This window comes from Pleurodeles waltl, chromosome 9, assembly GCF_031143425.1.
Source record: "Pleurodeles waltl isolate 20211129_DDA chromosome 9, aPleWal1.hap1.20221129, whole genome shotgun sequence".
NCBI lineage: Eukaryota > Metazoa > Chordata > Amphibia > Caudata > Salamandridae > Pleurodeles > Pleurodeles waltl.
In genome coordinates, this window is record NC_090448.1 from 998,212,827 (window position 1) to 998,232,815 (window position 19,989).

The following is a 19,989-nucleotide window of genomic DNA, read 5'->3' on the forward strand; positions in this document are numbered from 1 at the left end:
ATAGGTCACAGACATAATAGGTACAAAAAGAGTCAGGCTGTACAGAATCTCCACATATATGATTGTGTTTGCACATGCTATAGTGGCAATAAATAACAGGGAACTCATGGTACTCAAATATGAGACATCAGCCTCTGCATCTTTTTTGACTTGAGGCAACAGCTACAATTGTTGGGAGGGCCAGCTCTGGAATGGTCAGCTCAGGGAGTAAGTTGACCAGCTGAGGAGAAACAAGCAGCAGTACTTAACTGCTCACGCAAAATGTACAGTCAACAGGAAGGACTCGCTGCTGACAATGGGAGTGCTTAATACTGAAAGAATATCAGCTGCGTGAAGCACTAACAAAATCTGTGTGGTTTGGTGTTTCCAAACCAATAGTGGGACACACTATCAGAAGCTAGAACTACAGGAGGCCAGAGCAGGAGATCTTGATTGCTGTATGTGGCCTTCGATGCTTCAAACAGACTTTGTACGTGGATTTAAAGGAAGGAAGGATATGGGAAGTACTGCTGAGTGGATTGCAATTTTAACAACAGACTGCTAACATTATTAGTGACAAACAGCACTGATGCTAGTGGGTGTTGGTACTGGTGTTACACTACTGCAATTACGAAAATTACATTGAATGTGCTGCCGTTTACATGACGTCAAACATGCATTCAACTTATCTTGTTCTGGGTAGTGGGTCTGTTTGCACTTATTTTGCATGTGCTGCTAGCATTGTTTACCAGTGTGTCTTCGATACAGGGGTAAGGGTGATTTGAAATTCAGAGGTGAGGAGTGGTTCGAAATTCAGGGCTAGTGCAGTGGGGACATGGCAAGTGACTATGGCAGTGTATGGGTGATATCAAAGAACATATGACAGAGCCGGTGCCTAGTGCCTGTCTATTCAGCGGCAGGAAATTTGTTACACAAGTGTTTGTGAGACAACCACTGGGGACTTCACATTTGTTTTCTGTGTTCACCGCAAGCAGGGACTCAGCAATGCAGGCGCTCAGCACTTCAGCTACGGTTCGTCATTATAACTACCACTGCAATCTGTGTAGGGATGTTTGGAGAATGAAGTTTTCAATGTCTGGACTGTGCTAATAAAAGAAAACAAGAACGCTTCCCAAAGCTGCAAAATCACAATTTTTATTGCTGATCTCATGAGACTTTGAGGAAGCCATGTTGGGGTCAGGTCAACCGGATATTCTAAAGAGAAATGCCTAGAAATGAACCATTACAGAGATATGTTTGCATTCAAGTGATGATAAAAGCATTAAAAAGCCTGCTTCAGTTTACAAAATGTTCTCTGTATACATGACAAAACATTGAATGTGATAAAAAGTGTGATTGCCTAGTGAACTTTTCAAATGTAAAATAATCCCTCATGCATTGCAATGGTATCAACTCCTAAAAGACAGAATGATACACCACCTTCCAAGATCTGAATGATGCAGTCTCAAAGCAATGACTGAAGGGGTTGACCCAAACAAGCCAGTGGTTTGTATCACGCTGTGCATAGTGTAAGCGGAAGGTTATAAATGCTGAACTATCAATTCAGACACTGCTCCAAACCCTGACTATTGATGGCACCTGCAAAGAAGCAAAAAGTGGGGCTGCACATAAGACAGACATGGAAAGGTGCACAAAGAAGTCGCACAGAAAATCAAAGTAGACTGATAGACAAGGAATTACAACATATGCCAAAGGACAAATACAAGTACAAAACATTGAATTTCAGCAATGGCTACGATTACGAATTTCTGCATGCTATGCTAGTTCTCCTTTAATACGACAAAAAAGTATACAAAACATCATTGGTAAAACTGCCCCTATAACAGATAAGGTGTAGTTGATTTCCACTTGTTTTTTGCAAAACACAAAACAGACGTCAAAGAAATCATGTAGTGAAAAATAATAAAGCAAACATTACAATGCAGATCTATTTAAAAAAAATTTAAAAAAAAAATAAATAAAAGTAATTCAGCTTGACTAAGTTGTGACTTGATTTTATATCAAGCCACGGATTCAAGACAGCACATTTGGTGTACCCACCAGCAGTTTCTTCCTCCGACAACACTGTGATAGAGACTCTATCAGTGGCCTGTTGCCCAACCGTGTCCGTGACAGTAAGCTGGAAAACATATCGTCCCACCTGCAAATTGGACAACTCCAGGAGGTCTGGCTCTGTCTTCTGTGTGACAAAAATAAAAGGAAAGACACTTTTAAAATATCAGTAGCACACCTGAGGGCATGTAGTGCAAAATCTTAAGAAGCTCAAGAACATATTTAAATTGAAAGTAAAAGAAGATTGTGAATTTCCATTTTATTCCCCTTAAAACTAGAACACGTAAGTTATGCTAATAGGTGTGTATAAAATAGTGAGAAACTGAAGAGTTCACAAGGGGTTGAAGCACTCCAAAGAACAAAGCTTCGTCCCATGCAGCACCTGCAGGCTTTTTGCATATTTCTCCATTCTCTTCGCCATGCAGTGTCGTGGTTTCTCCCCGCCTCAATTTCCACACCCAGCGCAGCCATCTTTTGAGTGGTTGGTTGAGGAGGGCAGTCATCGATTTTGAAGGTGTTGTGATTACCCTTTTGGCTAGTGCCAAAGCCAATCCTAAGAATTTACTACCCACCTTTTTTTATTTCAGTCATGAGAAGAGACCAAACAAAAAACACGGTGGGGCAGTTCAATTCCTCTCTACCGGTAGCAAATGTCATTCTATCTGTGACACCTTCCCAGAAATTTCTCAGGTCTGGACTTTTGTGTACGTGCTAAAACCTCACCTCAGGCAGGAGTTAAATTGGTTTGATGTATGTAATTCTACTGAGTATATTAAAATCTGGGGTTTCTAGTTACTGTTTGTGCGTGGATAAGAATGGACTGCATCCATTATTCTCTAGTTCCCTTCCGAGATCAGCCTCCCTTAGTATGATTCGTTCAAGCCTGTTTTTACGTCATTGATCAGCGAGTGAAAGAACCCCATCACTAAGTGTTCACTGTCGCCAACTGTTTATAGAAAGAGTAGGACCCAGTGTCTCTGAACCTGCCTCCGTTATGGCTCACAGTTTATGTATTGTGCCCTCTATTGCCCCAAACAGTCAGTCCTTCCTGGAGTCCTCCCCTTTCTGTCAGATCAGGGACTGATTTTTATTGTTGTTTGGGAGCAGCAATTCCTATACTAACTGCGGTCTTGGCAGTCATTTGGCTCATCATTTTAAACTCCCATGGACCCAGGCAAGTCCACAAGTGTGATCACCTGGGCGTAAGAGCCAGGACTGGATGGCCTCTGTAGCTCTTTTCACAAGCTTCTCAGAGCTGTTTGAGGGAGCTTAGATTTTGACCTGTGAATCGGGCCTTCTCAATAATCAAGTTGTTTAAAAGGCTGTTGTGGAGCTGCTGGGTTTGGTTTCCAATATCAACTACATGAGCCTCATCTGACCATCTCGTCACTCATTGCAACTGCGAAGCAAGATAGCATAGCTCCAAGTTGGGTCCCTAGGCTGCCCTCATCCACTGGCATAGAGCAGCATGATACCTTGCAGTATCCCAGATTAATTCGGTCAAGGTCCCTGAATATGTTCCTCAGGATTAGGATTGGAAAATGTACAAAATTATATCTTAAACATAAGAGAATTATCATCTTGAAAACTGCAAAGTGCCTTGCCAAAATATCATATATCATTTTAGAAAGGTTAAATCCCAGAGGCGTACCTTATTTATGTATTTCTTTTCATATGGGGGGTGTTGGGATGTTAAGCCCCCACCCCCCAAATAAATGTATTTTGTGATAAATAGTTCAGTACAGGTGCTTTCAATCGGATATGGTGGGGTGTCTGTCAGATGTCACCAGAATTTATTTTACACACACACAAATACGCACGCACACACACACACTTTTCCCTCTATGTTAGCAAAGACAAAAAATGTTGCCTATGTCGCAAAATAATGTGTTTTCTCTCACTTAATACCCCTATCAGTCCACATTCATCTTCCTTTCTACTGTCCCTTAAGCCCCTCTCGTGCACCCTGCTTGTGGTATAATGCATTTTACCATTACGTGCCACTGGGATTGTTAGGAAATCACAGGCTCACACCCACCCACCCCCAATCTTACTGACCAAGCTACGCTACCGTTAAATTCTTGCCTAAGTTCCCCTCTAGTACATCAGAGTGATAGATCTGTATCCTTTAATGTGTAAAGCTGTGTTGCTCCTAACTCATTATGATCAATGATCCAATCCTGGATGCCACCAGTCCCCAATTTTATTCAGAATTGCAGAGTTCTTAGACCAGATTATTATAGGGAAGAGACCCCGAGGGCCTCAACGGAGTCCTCTAGCCCAGTGGGCCCATCCTGCAGAAATGACAGAAGGTCATCCGCATATCAAAATGATATGTATATCAGTTCAGTTTGCAAGCTTTATTCGGTTTTCACACAAAAAACACAAAAGCACAATGTTAAATACATTTCATGTAGAACATCGACCAAACAAATCCAACCCTAAATATGTTATTAAAAATTCATTTAAAATTAAGAAACCAGATCATATTGCCTCTATTACAAAAACCAGAAATAAATCAATTAGGCAGTTTAGTTGCCCACTTAATTTCCTACAAATCGTGCATATACACCTTAATTCGATTTTAGCGAACAAAAACCATAAAAGGCAGCAAGGTAAAATACTTAAAATAAATCAGGCATGTGATAAGGTTTTTTGCAATTGAACAGTACCAGATAAAGAGACAGGCCAGATAAAAACATGTATGTACACCAGGCAACAACATTAAATAAAAGCAAAGCAGGTCGGACTTTAACGCAGTGATTGCTACCTAATAAGGGGATGATGAAAGATTTATGTAATTTCGTTATAAAATTGGCAAAACATTGTAAAATGCATAGTACTGTGTAGAGAAACATTATCACAACTGCATTGAGTAGAGACAGGTTTGAATGAGCAACCACGAGGGATTACCAACAGGTGATAAATGTAATCTGGTATGTATATCATCTTTCAAATGGTATAACCCTCCCCTTGTACGTCACTCTCATAATGACAGCCATTGGCGCTGTAGCTAATGGAAACGGCAATAGAGACCGGGGAATTCCCTGGTGAGATTGCTTATATAGCCTGAATGGACCTGAAATCACATCACCTACTCAGACCCTGGCTGTTGTGCTGGTATACAATCCAGTTGAACATATCACCGCTAAATCTCATTTTGTTGCATCGCTATTAAGTATTCCCAGATTAATTTATTAAAAGCCTTTTTAAGGTCAATGGTAGAACCGGTGTTACAATTAGGAATATATCTATTCTTGATGAAACAATGTGGATAACAAGACATGCAAACTTCTAGCCAGGAATTTATTTAATATTTTATATTAAGAGTTTAGCTAGAAAGAGGTCAAGAGAAACCGGAATTGACTCCTTTGTTGAATTTGCAATGGTCCCCTTCTCCGGCATCATTGTGTGCTTCTTGGTTAGTCAGGGGCACAATGACTGCTTTAAGTATTTGTACTGAGGAAACCCCACACCTTCCATGTAGCCTTTGACAGTTACAATTGAGGTATGGGTTTATATAAGCTTAGTGCAGTACTCCAGCTTCGGAGCATTTCCCCTCTCATCCTTAACCAAACAATTGTGGATGCTCTATGTTCAGATCGCGTTAACCATGTCAGTAGCCATCGTACCTTGTTCCTTCCATTGTGTGTTCTGGTTATATATTTTTACACAATGCAGACCTCAAAGGGATGCTGAGATTGTGACGCAATTTACTGTGAACTGAAGGGTCCTGCATTCATGTCCGTGTAAACGTACAAATAGATGTTTTTTTTTTTTATTTACTTTTACTGTCAGCTTTTTACAGTCTTCAATAATTAATTTTATGCAATGTCCACTTTACACTTTAAAAGCCTCCTATTCCCACAGAAGGAGCCTTTGATTTAATTTTCCATGAAGTAGTTATGAATGTGAGACGGGGCTGATTCCTGCTCGTTGGTAGCAGCAGCAGGAGTACTTTCCATTGCAGAGTGAACATGCGGGATTGGCCGGCTGTCTCGCGACAGCCAGCCCAACATGCACACCAAAGACCGCACCAATTCCAGCAGTATTGAACTGCCGAGGGGTTGCAGGCACAAGCCCCTAACCTCAAAAGGAGAACTGGTTTAGCCTGCTCAAACCAATGCATGGAGCAGCGCATCATCAGCGATGGAGAAGTCTGAGTCCTTGGAGTTTTTTCTGGCTTTGTCCGCTGAGATTTGTGAATGCGCCTACAATGCCTGGCACGGTTTTGGTTCGAGAGTACGGAATACAGCGCTTTACGAGTATCTATGTGGTCCTGAGCTTTAGCCGTACTTCTGGTGCAGTGAAGCAGTGTGTGTTCTTCTGTGCCCCCAATCAATGAGAGGCCCTGGGTGTGGTTTTAGCAGTGCCCTTGGTGCAGTGAAACAGTTTGAGGGTTTAGGAGCCCTGCCTGGGTTAGGATTGCATGATACAGATCTTCAGCAGCGCAGCGGCACAGTGGAGCAGCGAGCTGGGGTAAAATCTCCATCTAGCTTGTGATCACGTGATAAAGAGCTTTTGCAAGACCCTGGTGCAGTAAAGCAGTGTGAGGGAGTAAGAGTCTTGCCTTATTTAGAGTTACAATATACAGACCTTTAGCAGTGCTCATTGTGCAGTGAAGCAGTGTGACAGAGTAAGATCTCTGTCTAGCTTGTGTTCACAGGGGACAGAGCTTTAGCAGGCCTCAGGTGCAGTGAAGAATTGAGAGTGTAAGAGCCTTGCTATCGGTTTTTCATAGGTGGCAATTCAATATGAAGGACAATATAAAATATTGTTAGCTTTTCCTGTAGCACATTACTTTGTACAGTGAATACTTTGAACTGAGTGGCACCACTTTGCACGACTGAGAGCTCTGGAGCTGTGGGTGAAGGCACTGGGAGATACCCACAGGGTCTGTCACTGGGTCAAAAAGGTGTTTAGAGGACATGGCCATCCAGTCATTGGCCTCTGCAGAGCGCACAGGACAGTGATCACGTATTTCAGTTGCAACTGTGATTCTATGAAAATGGGTGTGATGTGGCCCCCATCATGGTGGCACACGGTTGTCAAAATTATGACAAGGCAAAAGTTAACAAAATGCAGTGGTCGCTAGCAACTTAAAACTCGACCCTAACTTTTACACCCCACCACTTTCAATTGTCCCTGACAGTGATCAGTCCATTCCAGGCTGGAATCGCATCTTCCTACAATAAGGGGAAAAGATACTATTTCAGGGGTTTAAGCTCACTCCCACATTTGCTGGAATCCCCAACTCGCCATTATTTTATCTCTGCCACAGAGATTCAGGTCGCCATGCTGCCAAGTGTCAGGTCTATTTACCACTTGCGGGCCCAGAGAATCGGGGCAATCCAGTATCTTTGCTGGGACCAGCAGTTGCCCTAACTCTGTGCCAGTGGGCTTTAGTCTCCCGCCATGCTGCTCGGAGCAGCCATTTTTTTCAACATCTTAACTCTCATCTCAACTCCATCCCTTCTTCAGTATGGGGCAAGCGTTAATCATCTGTGAAGCTGCAGCCAGTGGGAGTGCAAGTCACTCTGGCACCGAATGAGAGGGCAGCGGCTGCCATACTGTGCAAGGCAGCGAGTTTCACATGGGCTGGCTCCAGCTCGTATGGGTTGCCTGCTGCTCGTTTTCTATCCCTCTATAACGGGGTATGACGCTTCAGATCATGTGACCAGATATGAAATTTTATTTCACCAACTGCCAGTATGATCAAGGATTTAGGTGGCCATCTGAAGTGCTCAGGAAAGCAACTATTACTCCATTGAGCCGTCTAAAACATCCATCACACAGGCCATAAAACTTACAAAAGAATGTCTATACCCTTAGCCATATAAACTGTGGTAGTAGTGCTAAAGCAGATGTTTTAACTAAAACATTTTAAAGGGTGTGTATGTATTATGAATAATTGAATTATGTAGAAAATGAATAACGTAGAAAAATAATGCACGCATTTGGAAATGTGACCACGAAGAATGGCCACCAATATTCACGAAGTGTACTAATTAATGATTAATACTTATGAAATATTGAAAATGTATTAGATTAATGTATTAATATGTCATATTTAGGGTTATGAAGTATGCTTTAGCTTATAAGTTGTAGGCCTTAACTTAGCGAGTGTCTTGGCCTATTTTGCAGGCCTCATGCAGAAGCTGTATTTCTTAGCGTTTAATAAAAAATGCTGACAGAGTGAATTAAACTGTGAAATGTCCATTGTCTTGTTAAAAGTGCTTAACAGAAGCTTCTCCTGAGAACCGACTAAGAGGCGATGATTTTTCTGCCACTGTAACAAATTATGTGTAATATGTATCAGATGTACTTTCCCAGGATGAGAACAATGAAGACACTGACTGGAGCTAAAGATGCAACAATATTTTTGCCTGACGAGCCGGATGATGAGGACATCGTAAAATGAACCAATCAACTTCATGAGAAGAGTGAAATATTAGAATTCATAGATTTTGTATAGAAATATTATGGGTAGAACATAAACGTATGATTAACTGACCAATCGAGAATTAGGGGATAGTTTACGTGACTTTGGTATAACAACGTGACAGGAGAGAATTATTCAGACTAGAGGGAGATTTGAGACCTTATTCCGATTTGAGATGTGATTTTGAGAGAAGAAGAGACTTCAGAAGAGATTCGAGGTTCTGTCATTGGGCTCATACTCTCTGACTGAGAGCCTGATGCTTTGCTGATCTATTGATGACCTGAGGACTGATTCTGCTTGCTGACCTATGCCGCGGATAGGTAGATGACGATGTGACTTATGCATTTTATGCCTTTTCTTCCTAGGTACCAACTGCTATGTTTTGATAGATACATAGCTAGATGTTTTTCCTAAATTTGTGTTTCTAAATTGTTTTTGCATGAAGCTCAACAAGCTGATGTTAATCTGTGGTTAGTTCGGGGTACTCACAAAATGATTGATGAATTACAGGGACTAATGATTGACAAGTTATGTTGCTGAATTCTATGTACGAAATATCTTTGTTGCAGCTATCTCTGCTATTGATTTGCACCGTAACCTTAGAATGTGTCGTGATTCAATCTTTGATTAGATTGCCTTTCTTCCATTGCTTTGGACAACCCGTATTGTTCTTATATGTGTTTACATGACTTTAGCATTATTATTATAAGGGAAATAAATGTACTAAACTTTTACTAAGGTGTGGTTATTCATGGCTGAAAGGTCATGGTGTGTGACATTTACTGACTCCATTGATTACTGATTTATTGATTACTAATGATTATTGATTAATGTGTATTGATTATGTACTGGAGCTATATTAAGAACATTTTAATACGAGTCAAAGGGTTCATCAACCTATTCGTGTCCCCTTGTAAGTTTACTTATTAAGGTCTGACGCGCTAACAGTTGCTCTGCTTCATCATCCTTAGTTTATCAAACTTTTATTAAGAAAAGCCTTCACTATTATAAGGCCATCAGCAAATTCTACAAATGTAAGATGAACAGAATATCATTAATCCAGGGTAAAGTTCACTGAAAGCGCAGGTATGGCAACACAACTGGCATAGTGCTAGACAAATTACCTATCAGTTCTGACTCCACACTACACAATGAAGAGTGGAATACCATGACCTTGATTGCTATACTCCTCTGGGCATCAATCACGGGAGTCAACTGCACTTACCACCATCTCCACAGAGGAATCACCAGAGATCAGCTCCCATTCATAACTGGCAATTCCTTCCTTATCCCAACTCTCATTTCCACTCAGGGTAACAGGCTCCATAGGTTGCACCTTCATGTCCATTCCAGCTCGGGCAAAAGGGACGTGGTCACCTAAAGATAGAAGCCAACAAGGTGTTATTAGGTGTAAGAACACATAATAGGTTGTGAGATGTGTGCTTTCTTTCTTCTGCTGAAGTGTTGAAATAGTACATATCATGGCTTCGAATTAGTGACAGGCAAACTTTTACAAACAAAATATTTGGCCCATGATGCCATCAACATTATTAATGCTGTCCAATGCTTACATACATTCACTCTCCCATGGCTTCTAAAAATAGACATTTTTGCAATCTCATATCATCCCAAGTATCTGTTTCTTAATTCCATTCAAAGCACTGCATTGGGGAAAAGTAAGTACTGCTGAGAGAGAATGCAGGGACAGTATTGCGGTATTTCACATGTCTACCTTCAAAATATAGACTTCAAACTGGAAGGAGAGGCCAAAGCAGAACTGCAGTCCATAAATGTATATGAAAATTACCTCAAAAAGCCTGACATCTACATAACAGAGAAAAATGCATGAAAACAATAAGAAGTTGATCAAGCATTTGAAGGATCTGCAATAAATCTCCAGTAACCCACTGCCTCAAGTATAGACCAAGTATAGGCCTGGAACATTACAAGAACTGCAAAAGATTTTGTAACACCTGAAGGAACGCACCAAGTATAAATCATGTTTAACTGTTTTTATTTTCCAATGACAAACACATTCTGTTTTTAAGGGGTGGACACGTGCCTTCAAATTTATAAAAACACACAGCCAAAAATAATAAACAACACTCAAAGAAGATTGGTATTAGAGTGAACCAATGGTTGATGATCTGGGATGTACCTCGGGCCAGAGAGTGCCACATCACTACCTCTTTACACGCCAATGTGCACACTCCAAGTGAAATGTGTAATGCCCTCGATCGTGACAAGTGCCATCCAACTGGGTATTTGAGCAAATGAGCTTCCAAAGAATTTCAATTGTAGTTACAAGGACTACTCGCATTACTGTCAGAGCTGTTGGAACACTCCTCAGTATTGGCACTTAAATGAATACTTCCACCCCAATATGGGTCTTTCCCTTAGTGCCCCAAATTAAAGCTTTCATAGTCACCCTTTTCAGTCGTGCACATTTGCCGTCAGCGCCATCTTGGGAGTTACTCTCTTCCTCTCAGTCCACTGATACTTCTGGCAAGTGATCTAGGAGTTTCTTACTGGAGGAAGTGCCCCATGCAAACCGCTCTATGGGTCTTGCTACTGCACTGGTGGCATGATAAAAGTAAACTCTCTGTGCCTATGGGCATCAATGTGCTGCTACCCAAGTCTGCACTACTGAGAAGAAAAAAGCTCATGAGTTATCTCTATTATCCCCCAGCTGGCAGCTTTCACCGGATTCAACACGGGTCTTAAACTCAATCCTTCTTCAGAAATTGTCTTATGTGGTGCGTGTGTTTCTTCACAAAAATTTTAAAATAAGCTTTGCATTATCAGATCTGCGGTGAAAATATCAGACAGATTTAGCGCTGGTGGCCCCTGGGTTCCTCCCTCACCCACAAATGACACCCTTCTTCACAATGTCCTTAGTATCACTGTCAAATGGAGCCCCTCATCATTCCTTAGCCCCTCTATTACAATTATTTTATAGCACTATCAGAGAAGTTTACATCACAAACATATTATACAGAGACAATGAGTCATACAAGTGTGTAAATCAATGTTTAGGAAATGTTACTGAAGACAATGAGGACTACAGGGTGTAGGAGTCACATGTCGTCAATACTGGTAGGCATTACATGTTAAGAGTGTTAAGTCTGGAGTAACAAAGGGCAGATTAACTATATTTTTGTGACACGCAGTAATCAACATTACTGTGTTGTGTGTAAAGAAAAAAGCACAACATCACCATCTTCTAAGATAAGGAGTGGTTGCTCTCTCCTTTAGTGTTAGCATAGCATAAACTGCCTTGTGCCAATGCACACACCCTTGCACTATAGTACAAGGAGGTTTCTGTAAAATCAAGATTAGGCTTTATACTGGAAGGGTTCCTTTCCAGCACAAAATTCTCTTCTTTGACAAAGTTTAACACTTTACCGCTTTGTATGTGTGCTGATCAGGACAGCATACGTGCAAAGATGAAAAGAATTAGAGAAAAATATTTTCTTCAACTTTAAGCCTGCCATAAGGAGGCATTCTTTTTTATGTCAATACCTTTCTACCAAAGCAAGTGGACAGGAGTACCATAAAAACCCATGTGTGATTGGAATTAGCTTCAAAACCCATGTTGATTACATGGCAACGTGCATGTACCACCCATGATAATCCTCCTTCACATAAAGTAGTCCATAGTGCTACTTTCTGTTACTTTAGGGCTACTATCCAACTCAATTCAGGATTTGTGCTGGAAAGTAAACCCAGAGACAATGCTTTGCACCAAGACTGCATCACTTCAGTGATGTAAGCCAGGCACAAAGTGTTTGTAAATCCACCCCATAAACCCAAAACAACAAGTGGGGTGTCATACTAATAGAATTGTATTGTTACCCAACCCTTTTTTAGCAACCTTAGAATAACAAACGATTGAGGACAAAAAACAATAAGGTTCTAAACCTATGCCTTCCAATTAGCATGGAGCGCTTTGATACAATTTCATAGTTCAATTTGCTGTATTTGGATCGTTACTTATGAACTCCAAGTAACAAAATGATCTTAGTGACAAAATCAGTAACCCACGGAACTACCTACATAGAATACTAAACTGTCGGCATGTCATACATTGTGCTTTGCCGCTGGAACTCTAACCCTTTATGCTACTATATCATATCATATATGTCAAAACTGTGACTAGACACACTGCAGATCTGTCCATCAAGTGCAATAACCACTGGAATTATCATGCAGTTGTAATTACCCCCTGAAAAATAGCACGCACACAAAGATCTCTGCTGCCCTTCTCCCGTTCAGCCTATGATGCATCGGGTGCCCCCTTGAGCTTGTCGCCCAGTGCAACAGCACTGGTCACACCACCCTAAAGCTGGCACTAGAAGACAGCCTACTGCTGCCCTGCTTGAGATATATGCTACCAGCAGATGGGGCTTACTAGAGACATGGCTTTCTTAAAATTTCATGACGTTCAAGCTACCACTCCAACAAGCGGCTGACAATGCATTTAAAATCCTACAGCAAAGGAGGCATCTTACTTCTAGTAGACTTTGGCACTTTATACAGCGACGGAGGGTCTTCAACACCACCAAGCAAAAACATGTTTGGCTAGACCGCACTGTCAGTTACTGCACATTCAGGACTTATCCGTGGGGCAGATAGTAAAGATGAGGAAACGTACATCCAAACCACCATCCTTCCAACGTAGAGTGCACAAAGATAAAATTCTGACCCTCTACACTTTAACCTACATATGGAACCACTGAATAAAGGGACACAGGAGCTAGAACTATACACCAACATATCCATAAAAATACTGGTTAATAAAAATAAGTACAGCGTATGACACCAAAGACGAGCATTGACAAAGCCAACAGATCTTGTCTTCTGGACCTGTTGGCTTTGCCAATGCAGTTTACTGATGCTGTGCTTTATCGACAAAAAACAACAAGCATTGGCAAACCCAATATGTCTCCCTTATGCAAGAGGGTTCAGCATGGCTAGAAGTTAGTGCATTAAGGAGAGTGGCATGGAGTGTCAAAGTGTAGTGTCATGGAGTAGAGTGGAGTGTTATGGAGTACCGTGGAGTGGCACGGAGTTGAGTGGCGTAGTGTTGTGGAGTATTGTGAAGGGAGTAGAGTGTAGTAAAGCTGAAGGATGTAGAAAGGAGTATAGTGTCAGAGTTGAGTGGTGTAGAGTGTAGCAGAGTATTGTGGAGTGGTATGGGGTGGCGTAGAGGGTTTTGCATAGAGTGGAGAAGAGTGACGCAGAGCACAGTAGGCTGTCACTGAGTGGAGGGGCATAAAAATTGATTAGTGTAGTAGAGTGGAGTGGCATAGATTGGAGTAGAGTGTTGCACGGTGGAGTGTCGTAAAGTGTCACAGAGTGGCATGAAGTAACATAGTGAGTCGTACAACATAGTGGTGTGGCATAGAGGGAGCTGCGTAGAACATCAGAGTGGAGTGGTGTCAGAGTGGCATATAGTGGAGTAGAGTGCTGTGAAGTAGTGTGTCAGAGTATTGTGGAGTAGTGTGTCAGAGTATTGTGTAGTGTCGTAGAGTTGAGTAGCCTTGAGTGAAGTGGCATTAAGTACAGAGTAGAATGGCACAAAGTGCAGTGGCAGAGTGCATTGGTTTTGAGTTAAAGTGGTGTAGTGCACACTGACTTAATGGCAGTGAAGTAGAGTGCAATGGTGTACAGTGTTGTAGAGTACAGTGGGGTAGAGTGGGGCAGGGCAGAGTAGAGATGCATAGAGCGCAGTGGTGCAGGGTAGAGTTGTGGTGCAGCGCTGAGTGCAGCAGCATTCAGTGCAGTGGTGAAGAGTAAAGTGGCAATGAGTTCAGTGGCACGGGTGCACTTTCTTGTAGAGTAGAGTGTTTAGAGTGCATTGGCTCACAGTGCAGTGGTGTAGAGTTCAATGGTGCAGACAGCGATGGCAGAGTACAGTGGTGCAGAGTATAGAGTGCCGCCGAGTGCAGTGATGTAGAGTGCAATAGTGTAGCGTGCAATAGTGTAGCGTGTCATGTAATGCAGTGGCGTAGAGTACAGTGTTTTAGTGTACAGCATAGTGCCAGGGTGCAGAGTAGTCACAGTGCATTGGTTTTGAGTAAAGTGGTGTAGAGTGCATTGGTGGAGAATGCAGTGGCTTGGAGCCCAGTGGTATAGAGAAGAATGGTGCAAAGTAGAGTGGAGCAGTGTAGAGTACAGTGACATAGAGAGCAGTGGAGTAGAGTGCACTGGTTTTGAGTAAAGTGATGTAGAGAGCATTGGCAGAGTGCAGTGAGTAGAGTAGTGTAGAGCAGAATGGTGCAAAATAGAGTAGAGTGGAGGATCATAGAGAGCAGTGGCACAGAGTACAATAGCGCAGAGTGCAATGGCATAGTATCAACTGTGTTAGATTAAACTCAAGTGGCATGGAGTGGTGCAGGGTAGACTGCAGTGGCACAGGATAGTAGCATAATGTGCATTGGCATTGAGTGGTACAGAGCAGTGCATTGGCAAACAGTAGAGTGGCACAGTGTGCAGTTGTCATGTGGGCTCATTATCCTAATGAGGCTGCTGGATTCGGGCGGCATCATCACCTGAATTGTGGGGAACGGAGTCCAATCCCACACCATGTGACAACTGTCGGCCTAATATGTTTCCAGCCAACTAGCAGCGCCTCATCTGTGCCCAAGAGCAGGGATGATTTGTGGCAACCGGGTGCATGACCTAATGACTTCTCAGGGAAATCGTAGCACATCAGATCTCATCCTTTTCTCTCGGTTTCATTAGTCTCATACATACAAAGACAAACAGAGGCAGAAAATAGTTCAATAAGATATATTGAATCAGCTGAGTCTTAGATAAAATGGCATGAATTGCAATAACTAGAATGACGAAATATGCTACAAGCAAAATGGTGACAAGAAAAGTTAAATACAGGAAATGTCCCTCTATACTGTCACTATGCGTAATATATGTGGTTCCTACCTAAGCTATGTTACGGCACAGCATGATAAGCCCTAATCCGTCTTTTAGGATTCCCCACTGGAAGACATTACCCCCCCTACCTAAGCAAGGAAGTCTGTTGTCTAGAGAGTCACCATCCCCATGTATGCCAGGGAACCGGTAGTCATACCAAGCAGCTTTGAAAAAATCAATCAGCTTGCAGTTGTGATCATCTGGATGGAATCTCCCTCTAACGTGCATGGGACAGAAAAGTGTTTTTATAATAAAACAGTTGATGTTCTGAAAACATTTCCCCACATAAGGATGTGTGTGTTTCTGTGAATGTTGGAGATACAGTGTACCACTTTGTCGGCAACCTTATCTCGCTGCAGCATTGAAGAAAGCACAAAGTGAAAACAATGTCTTGCTAAGAAACGCAATGGTTTCCCCAGGCGAAAGAACAACTAAATAAAAAATAAAACAGCCCCACGAATGTGTCAGATTCTGAAATTATAAAAATGAAGCATAATAAAATGTAACTGTGCTAAAGGGCACAAGCAACAGGCCTAGTTGCTGAAACAAAGCATCACTAAAATGGCTACACAGAGTGGCGTAGACTGGAGTAGTGTAGAGTGCAGTGGTGCATACAAGAGTTAAGTGAGACAGAGTGCAATCGCGTAGAGTGGAGCAGAATAGAGAAGTGTAGAGAGTAGGGGCATAGAGTGCATTTGCATAGAGTGCAGTAGAGTGGTGCAGAGTTGAGTGCAGTGGCACAGAATGCTGTGACAGAGTAGCACAGAGTTCAGTGGTGTGAAGTGGGTCAGAGGAGAGTGGCGTACAGAGTAGAGTGGTGTTCAGAGGATACAGTACAGTGATGCACAGTAGGCTAAAGTGGTGTAAAATGCAGTGATGTGAAGTACAATGGTGTAAAGTAGAGTATAGTGGCATAGAGTGCAGAGTAAACTGGTGTAGAGTGCAGTGGCATAGAGCAGTGGTTCCCAACCTGTGGTCCGGGAACCACTGGGGGTCCGCAAAGCCTCCTCAGGGGTCCACGACTGCTTAGAAAATTAAATAAAATTAAAGGATTAGGTCCCCAGCTTTCAGTAATGACTCAGTGGGGGGGCAGTGGGCCCCAGATTCCAATAATGATCCAGTGGTGGTCCTCGGGCTCCAGTAATGATAAAGTGGGGGTCCACAGAAGTCAAACGGTTCGGAATCATTGTCGTAGAGTAGTATTGGTTTTGAGCAAAGTGGTGTCGAGTGCAGTGGCGTCGAGTGCAGTGGCACGAGGTGCAGAACAGAGTTGTATGGCAAGGAGTGGTGTAGTGTAGATTGCAGTGGCATGGGTGGCGTGCCCCTGAGTGGAGTGGTGCACAGTAGATTGTTTCAGAGCGAAGTGGCATAAAGTGGATTGGTGTGCGGTAGGGTGGAGGGGGTTCAGGATAGAGTGCAGCAGCATTGAGTTCAGTGGTGCACAGTAGATTAGAGTGGCATAGAGTGAATTGGCAGAATGCACTTTCATTGAATGGAGCGGCACAGAGTAGGGTGCACTGGCGTAGAGTGCACTGGCAGAGAGTATAGTGTTGCAGAGTAGAGTGGCTTGGAGTGGCATAGAGTAGAGTGGTGCAGAGTGGAGTGGCCTAGATTGGAGTGGTGTAGAGTGCAGTGGTGCATAGTAGAGTAGAGTAGAGTGGGGTATAGTGCATTGGCATAGAGTAGAGAGGAATGGAGTGGTGCAGAGTAGAGTTCAATGACAGTGTGGAGTGGCATAATGCAAAGTAGTGCAGAGTAGAGTGAAGTGGTGTGGCGAGGTGTAGAGTAGAGGAAAGTGGGGTAAAGTAGCGTATGCATGGTGTGATAGTGCACTGCCATTACAGACAACACATCTTCAATTGAAATGACCATTACATTTGCAAAGACATACAGTTTTACTGATAAAACTGTACAGCGCACAAACGATGAGTGGAACTATCAGCACCTATTGTATTATTTTTTTTAAATCACAGTAAAATATTTGTTTCCACCATACTTCAGAAACACCAAAAAATGTGCTTCATTTGTACGTCCCTAGTTTTGAAATACCTATACAGTTCATTTACAGACATATAAATGTTGGTGTGTGCTAGAAGAAAATACCATTGTACAGCCTTCTGTCCAGCACACAGCAGTAGCCAACATGATTGTCACACAAATCCTCTCACTCTGAAGTGAGAGAAAGAAAAATAAATACCAAGCTCCCTAAGAAAACAGAGCCAGACATTAGACCTCTCTCTTTGAATGCATAGCAAAGGTGACAAGGTAACCTGTTTACATAAATCAAGCTCTCATGGAAGGGTACCGGAAATAGAGTTTGGGCAAGAAAAGGAACTAACTCAAGCTGACTAGCCTAAAACAAATAAAGCCAGTAAATAGAAAGCAAGCAAATGGACGTTATAAAACACAAAAACAATATTAGTAAGCAATGGACGGAATGCATTCCCAGGGAAGCTTTCCGTTTGTCCTCAAGATGTTGTTCGCAAACCAGACAGCTGTGCTGTCTGGTAGGCTTCGACATAAAAATGTTTTCTACTTATGCTGCAAAGAATCGGTAAAACAAAGGGAAAATAATTGACTTATTGACAGTCGCTTTATTCTGCAGGCACGCCCATTCGTCACCACACACGTGTGCACAAACGAAATAACGGCAGTGTCATTTTCCTTTTATAGGTCTCGGCTCTAAGTGGCACCCATGGCCTGTCTCGAACCGAGACATGTTGAATCTGCATCGTGGGCTCACATTACGCCCCTCGCCCACCCCTTGCTTTTCATTTGTGCCTATTTTAAAATCTGTCTCTTTTGGGTGGTGAAGCCATCCCAATTTTCCTGCCTTTTGCGTTTTGGTTCCCACCCATGGCGACTGGCCATTTCACATGTCTTCTTTCTCCTGTGTGCATTTATGTTGTTTTCGACTGACTCTTTTCTTATTTTGGCTGACCATGCTAAAATTGTACATTAAAATTTTTGTTTTACTATGGGGAGATTAGGTTAATTGCTAGTATTCGCACTTGCACACTGTGTTTTCCTTCATTTTCTCAGGCTGTCTTCAGCGCTTCAATGCTAAAATTGTACATTAAAATTTTAGTTTTACTATGGGGAGATTTGATAGTATTCACACTTGGACAGTGTGTTTTCCTTCAATTTCTCAGTTTCACTTACATGCAGCCAGAGAGAACATTCGATTTTTATTAGTCCCAAGCATAACAACTTTTTATAACTAAAACGTGCCTCCATTGTAGATCATGGGGAGCATTCTATTATTCTGCGGTGTGTTGCGTTTTCACACTCCGTGCTGACAGAGTATGTAAGAAAACTACTATGCTGGTTGTTTTATGTTTGCTAATCAGGGGATTTTAGCTTCAGGCATAAGTTTAGCTATTATTCCATCCGGAATTTTCACACAGATGGAGATATATTGCCTAGGTGTTAATAAAGCCCACTGGGAAGTAACCATTCATTTTTATCCCTCAGTGTTTCAGTAAGTTGTTTGTTGTAAGAAAACTGTGTGGATGTGCAGTCCCCTTAGTGTACTTTAGCGCTACATGAGGCATAATTGCCTGTAGCCTTAGTGCAAAAAAGCACATAGCCATCCTTTACAAACACCCTGTAGGAGGCTGGACTGGCTTGTAGTGAGTACCAAGGGGTACTTGCACCTTGCACCAGGCCCAGTTATCCCTTATTAGTGTATAGGGTGTCTAGCAGCTTAGGCTGATAGATAATGGTAGCTTAGCAGAGCAGCTTAGGCTGAACTAGGAGACGTGTGAAGCTACTACAGTACCACTTAGTGTCATATGCACAATATCATAAGAAAACACAATACACAGTTATACTAAAAATAAAGGTTCTTTATTTTTATGACAATATGCCAAAGTATCTTAGAGTGTACCCTCAGTGAGAGGATAGGAAATATACACAAGATATATATACACAATAGCAAAAATATGCAGTATAGTCTTAGAAAACAGTGCAAATAATGTATAGTTACAATAGGATGCAATGGGGAAACATAGGGATAGGGGCAACACAAACCATATACTCCAAAAGTGGAATGCGAACCACGAATGGACCCCAAACCTATGTGACCTTGTAGAGGGTCGCTGGGACTATTAGAAAATAGTGAGAGTTAGAAAAATAACCCTCCCCAAGACCCTGAAAAGTGAGTGCAAAGTGCACCAAAGTTCCCCTAAGGACAAAGAAGTCGTGTTAGAGGAATAATGCAGGAAAGACACAAACCAACAATGCAACAACTGTGGATTTCCAATCTAGGGTACCTGTCAAGGGGACCAAGTCCAAAAGTCACAAGCAAGTCGGAGATGGGCAAATGCCCAGGAAATGCCAGCTGCGGGTGCAAAGAAGCTTCTACTGCACAGAAGAAGCTGAGGTTTCTGCAGGAACGAAAAGGGCTAGAGACTTCCCCTTTGGTGGACGGATCCCTCTCGCCGTGGAGAGTCGTGCAGAAGTGTTTTCCCGCCGAAAGAACGCCAACAAGCCTTGCTAGCTGCAAATCGTGCGGTTAGCGTTTTTGGACGCTGCTGTGGCCCTGGAGGGACCAGGAG

At 42.4% G+C, this 19,989-nt stretch overlaps 1 protein-coding gene across 2 annotated transcripts in view; it reads right to left on the reverse strand.

Moving 5' to 3' along the window:
• The window catches only part of SPINT1 (serine peptidase inhibitor, Kunitz type 1), a 203,149-nt gene that overhangs the window by 79,163 nt on the left and 103,997 nt on the right, over positions 1–19,989 (reverse strand). For both annotated transcript variants that reach the window (XM_069208561.1, XM_069208562.1), the window contains exons 2-3: positions 9,720–9,871; positions 2,041–2,179 (exon numbers count right to left, since the gene is read on the reverse strand). In XM_069208561.1, the coding sequence (XP_069064662.1) occupies positions 2,041–2,179; positions 9,720–9,871 (291 nt within the window). The remainder of the gene's footprint in view (positions 1–2,040; positions 2,180–9,719; positions 9,872–19,989) is intronic.